The sequence below is a fragment of the Chelonoidis abingdonii genome, chromosome 10, assembly GCF_003597395.2.
Source record: "Chelonoidis abingdonii isolate Lonesome George chromosome 10, CheloAbing_2.0, whole genome shotgun sequence".
NCBI lineage: Eukaryota > Metazoa > Chordata > Testudines > Testudinidae > Chelonoidis > Chelonoidis abingdonii.
The window spans coordinates 20,248,181-20,255,595 of NC_133778.1; the positions used below are offsets into that span (position 1 = coordinate 20,248,181).

The following is a 7,415-nucleotide window of genomic DNA, read 5'->3' on the forward strand; positions in this document are numbered from 1 at the left end:
CTCATCACCTAGTGTGAAGAGCAGAGGAATAGGAAGACAGTTTAGGTGTTCAGTCTGTTTAAATTGAGTGTTTAGCTGTTTGACACATTAAGTATTAATTGCAGATTTTGCACCAGAGATATGAAAACAGAGTATGACTTGGGCATCATTCATAAGACTGCTAATGAGTTCCTATTCTTTCAAAGCCCTTACTGCTTCAGTCACTACAGATGGTAAAGTGATGGATTTATGGGAACACAATATTTATAGAAAGGTTCAGGTTTCCTAAGTGAACAGAGTGAAAGCACTCTCAGCAGTTATCAATGTTCATCATGTCCTAGGAACAGTTTGAAGAGATCTAACTTGTAGTAGGAAGCAAAGGAAATCTGATAGAAATGAACAACTTTGGTGAGTAGTTAGTGGTGTTTGAAAATCATAAAGGTGTCTTTTGTAGAGCAGCATAAATGGGCTCGCTCTGAAAGTGACTTGAAACCACATTTTATGCATCATAAATGCAAACGATTTTTTTAAATATTTGAGAGTACAATGTTTAGATCAGAAAGTGTCCTAAAAGAATGGTGCATCATTGTTCCTAAAAGTCAGTGAATAAGGCCCTGTGGAGCCAGGAGCTTTGGCCAGTAAAGTCTGGGAGTACAAGATCAGTCACCATCATGAGATGACCGTGGCCATGTATAAACTTAATATATTTACACCCTGCCCCCCACAAAAAACCCTCCCCAACCCTGTTAACAACAAAAAGACCCACAAACCTAATTTAAGAACTGGCTTTACTAAAATCTCATCCTAGAAGCTGAAAAGTGAAGTTGAATAGAGTAAGTCAGAAGACAGAAATCCAAATACTACTGTGTCACTAATACTCTTAAGCAGATCTGTTGTTAAACAAAGTTCTGTGATTCTAAAATCTGTGTCGATTTGGAATCTGTCATATCACTTTGCCAGTGGAGCTCATAGTGTTAGGGATCTGCGGAGTTCAATGTAGTGAAAATAAGTGATAATTTATGTATGAGATGTTTGGTCTTGTCAACTTTCAGATTATTATGCTAACCCCCCCCCCCCAAAAAAACCAAAGAAAACCGAAACCCACCTCCATCTGCTGCCTAGACTATTAAAAAATTAAAGCAACTTCACCCCAACAGGCTTGGAAAAGCAAAAACCAGGCACAGTGGGAGAGACTTGGGGGAGAAAATAAAACTCCCCTCCACTTCCATTAGGAAAGCTATTTAAAAGTGGCTCATTTTCCCCCAGTGACCATTAGAAGAATTTCAATTTTTACTTGACCAAGAAATACCATAAAACATTAGTCAAACTACATCTTAGCAAAGGGGGTGGCACTTTTCAGTCATAGATCTCAGTGTGTAAGGGGTGGAAAAGTATGATCTCCCCCATTTTACAGTCAAGGGGAGATCCAGGGATAAACATTAGGCATGGGAGTTCAGGGAGGGCAAACACATTTAAAGCAATAGCCTGAAAAAACCTGGATCTTTCTTCTATTGTTAGAAGTCACATTACACAAGAGATCTGAAATTCAAGGTTCCAAAGTATTGTTTCTGATGTATTCATCCCCTTTACCTCCCTTCCACCCCAGAAAACAGGGCCTAATTGGAGGGGGGGAGCTTGTTTTCTCTCTCTCTCCTCCCCTCCAATATACAGAATACATAAAACTAGTCTAGAGAAAGAAACTTTGTATTTTAAAAAAAACAAAACCAATTTATTTAGTGATCTGTACATGTGATGAAGTGTGGCCTCATTTGGGCCTTCCAAAACTAAACAAAAAATCAAGTAAAAATGTATAAATACATATATATTTTCTTACAAAATGTGACATTTACAAAATATACATACTACACTTGTCTTACAGTTTTTCATGTGCACATCATAAAAGACCAAACAAATCCTATGAATTTGGGATCAAATGTACTGGAGGATTTGACTGATGGGATATTTCCTTCTCCCCCAACCCTAAGCTACTGTATTGCCCACTAGACAAAAGCATTCTGTTCTCTTCACCCTGAACAGTTTTTAAAATTTCATTTCAGATATCTGCTTTTTTATTATAAGCAGCAATTACAGACTTGGGGGGGAAGTTAAGAGGCAGGGCTTGTTAAAAATCCTTAATTCCCTGATTATTCTTTAGGCAAAAAAACCCCAAAAACTCTTTAGATCATAAAGCTAAAAAGTATTATTTCAGAAATAAAAAATATGAAAGTCAACCTATAATTTAACACATAAATGTAACATGATTGAAGAGTTTGAAGGAATATGAACAACTGTGAAGTTTAATTTCTCCTTATTCAGTTTCCTTTCTCTGACAACGTTTCAGATATGATCACTGGGAACTTAAGTCTTTCCACTTCTGTTCAGAAAGTACCTAAACCAAGGTGACCAGTTCCATCTTAAACAACACTGCACCATTATTAGGTAGAGTGCTGTTTAGGGAATTAGAGGACAAGGCAAATTGGCACTTCATGGTCTCAACTATTCCCTCCCATCCAGTCACTTTGCTTTTTCAGTACACCCTAGAGCAATCCAAACATAAACAGCAAAGAAATAACGCTTATGGGAAGGAAGACAAAAATTGTATATACTTATCATATATCTTAATGCAGCCTGTTTTGTCAGGTGTTCTGAATTAAGCCTGTTTAACAAGCAGTCTGGCATTTCTTTTAGCTAGGACAGAAACTCATATTGAACAGTGTAGGAAAACATCCTGCCCTCTCCTTTTTCATAAAAAGAATGTTTATCGACCTGTTCTAGTCACATCCAAGGTTGAATTTTAACGACTTTTTTGTTAGTTTGCCCATAAAAACCAGCCTCATGCTTATACCTTTCCACAGAGAAAAAACACTTTTGTTTCCCCTTTGTCTCCTATAACAAAGGCAGGGGTGGGGGTGGGGGGATGTTTGGCAAGTTCTATCTTTTTAGGGTATTGAATAGCAACTCCCCCCTTCTAAACAGCAAGGTTCCCTCCACTCCAGTTAGGATTCTCTTTGACGAGTAATGGTTAGATATAAAAGCAACCCCCTCTATATGACAGAATATGGGACGCTAAATAGCACGTGATTATAATTGGGAGCTTCTTTTAAAATACTCACGTGATGACTCTGAGTTTGAATGAGAAGACAGTAAAATAGAATTCAGGAAATTAAGCCGATATCGGCTGCAGTATGACCCCACCGAAGTAAACTATGATTGGACCAGTTCTTGACTCAAAGTTTCATTGGCCCACACTTTTACATCAGTCACAGCACAGCGGATCCAGCTGAACCTTTGCGCAAACACTACCGTAATTATTTTTTAGAAAGGGAATTTCTTGCATGGAAAGCGCTCCCCCCCAGGAGTCTGAGAAGGGTCCTTACTCTGTGCTTTTCAACTTGGTTGGCAAGAAAGCCACCAAGCCACTGTCTGAGGATTTTGTCTTCGGCAAGGTAGAGTTGTGAGACCCCAGGGAGCCCTCTCCCAATCCTGTGAGGGTCACTCTGGTGTCTGCGTGGCTTTTCCAGGAGTAGCAGCAGCAGCCGGGAAGAGGAGCAAGGTCTCATCATACCGCTGTCTCCCCTTTGCTGCCACTGCTGAGTCTATGGTAGAAGCGCCGCCAGGACTGAAGGGTTTTGCCGGACCAGATCCAGAAGCCGGTGGTGATGCCCACGATCATAGTCATGAGATACTTGATCATGAAGACGGTGAAATCCGGGCTCATGGGGGCGAAGTGGCCGGGGCAGGGCACGGCGTAGCTCTTGCAGGTCTGCAGCAGCCACGTCTTTTCCCAGGTCTCGCGGAAGGCCTGCTCGTAGAAGTAGCAGGCCAGGACGATGGTGGCGGGCACGGTGTACAGCACGCTGAAGACCCCGATCCTCACCATCAGCTTCTCCAGCTTCTCCGTCTTGCTGCCGTCGTGCTTCATGATGGTGCGGATGCGGAAGAGGGAGACGAAGCCGGCCAGCAGGAAGGAGGTACCGATGAAGAGGTAGACGAAGAGCGGGGCCAGCACGAAGCCCCGCAGCGAGTCCACGCTGGAGAGGCCCACGTAACAGACCCCGCTCAGCACGTCCCCGTCCACCTGCCCCATGGCCAGGATGGTGATGGTCTTGACGGCCGGCACGGCCCAGGCGGCCAGATGGAAGTACTGCGAGTTGGCCTCGATAGCCTCGTGGCCCCACTTCATGCCGGCGGCCAAGAACCAGGTGAGGGACAGGATCACCCACCAGATGGAGCTGGCCATGCCGAAGAAGTAGAGGATCATGAAGAGGATGGTGCAGCCTTCCTTCTTGGTGCCCTGTGCCACGGTGCGGTAGCCCTCCTCCGAAAAGCGCTCCAGGCACACCGCCCGCTCCTCCAGCAGGAAGCCGGCCACGTGGGCCACGGCCACCATGAAGTAGCAGCCCGAGAGGAAGATGATGGGCCGCTCCGGGTAGCTGAAACGCCGCATGTCCACCAAGTAGGTCATCACGGTGAAGAGGGTGGAGGCGCAGCACAGCATCGACCAGACGCCCACCCACAGCCGGGCGAATCGCACCTCCGCCTCCTTGAAGTACATCAGCCCGTGGGGGCGGCCGGGCTCGCAGGGCGCTCCGCAGTCCCGCTCCCCCAGGAAGCGGTAGCCCAGGTAAGGTGGCACCTGGAGCTGCCGGGGGCAGGAAAAGGCGAAGCCGGCGTGGGGCGGCGGCGGGGTGAGGAGGCCGGGCAGGTAAGGGGTCGGGTAGGCGGTGGGGCCGCCGGCCCCTGTCCCTGCTCGACTGGGGGCCTCCGAGGTGTTCTGGCCCACGCAGATCTCGCCCGCGCCGTGGACGGGGAAGTTCTCGCAGCGCAGGCGCTCGGGCCACTGGAAGCCGAACTTGTTCATGAGCGCCTCGCAGCCCTGGCGGGCCCGCTCGCACAGGGAGCGACAGGGCGGGATGGCCTGCTCCAGCACCGTGCACACCGGCGCGTACATGGAGCACAGGAAGAACTTGAGCTCCGCCGAGCACTGCACCTTGACCAGCGGGTAGAACTGGTGCACCTCCAGCCCGGCGTCCTCCTGGTTGGTGTGGCCCAGCAGGTTGGGCAGGATGGTCTGGTTGTAGGCGATGTCAGTGCACAGCGGGATGGAGATGGGCTGGCAGAAGCCGTGGTCCGGCACCGAGATGCCCTTCTCCCCGTGGTACTGCTGGGCCGCCGAGCCCGCGGGCACCCCGACCAGGGCGCCCAGGAGGGCGGCCAGGCCCAGAGAGGCAGCCGCTGCAGCCCACATCACCACGGCAGATGGGGAGAGCGGAGACGCGGGGAGCCCTTCAGAGCCGAGCGGTGCGCTGCGGCAGGTACATCAGGGGCCCCGAGGAGCCAGCGGGGGAAGCTCACGCGGAGACGGGTGGAGGAGGAGGGTGGGACGGATCGCTGCTAAACCAGCTCTGTGAGCCCTGGCCAGGCGCTGGAGAATCCTCGTTCAGTCCCAGCCTCAAGTCTGCTGTCTTCCCTGGGCGCAGCGAGTCTGTCCCCACCGCCCAGCCCCGGCCAGGCAGAGTCGGCCCACGCGCGAAGTTTCCTGAGATGCCTGGAGTAGGAGGAGGGAAACAAAACACCCGCAAACCTAGGCAAAGTCTTTCTCCAGCTCCGCAGAAAATCCCGTGGCGGCGGCGGCAAGTCGCTGGCTCCGCTCCCCGCCTAGATGCTCAGCCCTAAAGCCTGGGATTTAGGTTACAGTTAAACGGATTATTACTTCGCCCGACTGATCCGTGTATTTTACTGGGGGGCTTAAATAACTTTTAAAATCCAATTACTGCGCGATCCTCCCTCCGGCTCCGATATTTCCGCTCTGGGCTCCTAATCAGTTGGCAAGGCAGCCGAAACGCGCCTTCGCCCCGCTTGCCAGCGGGCAGAGTCCGAGGCGAGGATACAGCAGCTACTGGAACCTTTCGTCTAGCGAGCGACTCCTGTCCTGTAGCACACAAAAAAGATACATATATGTCTGAGGATTCCACGGAGCCCCGCCCCTTCCCCATTCACAAACCACACAGCAGGCGGGGTTCTATAGCTCAGCTCCTGCCAATTGCAGCATCTGTTGCCTCCACAGCGCTGATTAGAATTGGTTAGAATTGATGAAAGGGGCGTGGGGAAGAGGGAGGGCGAGGAGGAGCCTGGACTGCGATGGGAGGGATCTCTCAGTTGAAAAGTTGAGAAAAACTTTTTCCCCACCTGTTGAGGGGGCATGGGGTAGTGTCGAAGGCGGGTCGGGTGTGGGAGAACTGTGTCTGAAAAGATCTGCCTTTCCCGCTCCCTGAAACAATTTTTTTTTCTGTGCGAATACCAGGCGCCCTCAGCAAATTCCGTCTGGGATTGCTGAGCTGGAAGGTTGAGTAGGAGAAAGATTCAGAGATTGTGCTCAGGGTGGCTTTAATAAACTAAAATTAAGTAATGTTTGCACAGGCTTTGAAAATGTAAACGAGCTAAACAAATGCCAAGAATTATTAAAATGGAAAAACAAGCAACAGCCTCTTCACATCAACAGAGTAAATGGGTGACTTTGTTGGGATTTGTAATATATGTGGTTCTTTATTTTTTTATGGGGGATCAGATTTATCACTACATAAAGCTTTATTCTTGCTGGCAAAATAAATGAATTTGTGATGGGACTATAATCTTTAGATAGATTTTAAAGCATTTTTAAAAAGCTTTTGTTATAGACCACTGAGAAATTTAAAATTACATTCATAATCTTGATACAAAGTCTCCACCATAACAATCTTGTATGCTGAGATCATATATAAAACCCCACATTTTACTTTCAACTTCAATTTTCCTTAAGATCCTTTATTCTTTTAAAGTTTCTCTATGAAAATGTATACCTGGCCCTTCAGAAAAAGGTGAACCTCATAGCTTAGGACATAGACATCAGTAACGAGTTGGAAGTATCTGCAAAATTAGACTAATTTATGGACAAAGGCTCGAATGTGGCTTTTGCAGCCACATCTATGTTTAAGGTGCACCATCTGAGCAACAGTTGCTGGAGGCATCCTGCCTCTGGAGTATAGAGGCAAGCAGAATTCCTTTGCTTGATACTAATGAAAAAACCCTATTATACCCTTTAAAGAATAAATTGTGTTTGCCTTCCTTTTGCAAAGGCCATTGAGCACCACTAAATGACAAAGGGGAGGGGGGCCCTAGTCATGCGCTGCTTATCCCAGCCACATCCTCTTTTGGAGAGTGGTCTGTGGGGCTCCGCCAACCATGCTAGTACATTCTCAACCTCTTGCACTAAGGAGACCAACTGTGTTCTCAGTAACAGTAGTGTAAATCTAGACTAAAGCCTGATGGTGTTACTGTGGATTTACACTGGCGTCAGAGAGCAGAATTGACCAGGGAACTCTCACTGACATTCTGACTAATCTGTGTGGATGTACTTTGTGGGGAAAATTGTTTCCTACACTTACATACAACTCTTT

At 47.9% G+C, this 7,415-nt stretch overlaps 1 protein-coding gene across 1 annotated transcript; it reads right to left on the bottom strand.

Annotated features, from left to right (window-relative positions):
- Positions 1-1,693: 1,693 nt before the first annotated feature.
- Positions 1,694-5,313, bottom strand: FZD7 (frizzled class receptor 7). The gene has a single exon (XM_032799446.2). The coding sequence runs from the start codon at positions 5,225-5,227 to the stop codon at positions 3,539-3,541; it is 1,689 nt and encodes a 562-aa protein (XP_032655337.1). The 5' UTR covers positions 5,228-5,313; the 3' UTR covers positions 1,694-3,538.
- Between the last annotated feature and the right edge of the window lie 2,102 nt (positions 5,314-7,415).

Coding starts and splice junctions, on each gene's coding strand:
- FZD7 (XM_032799446.2), bottom strand. CDS start 5,227: ATGTGGGCTGCAGCGGCTGCCTCTCTGGGCCTGGCCGCCCTCCTGGGC.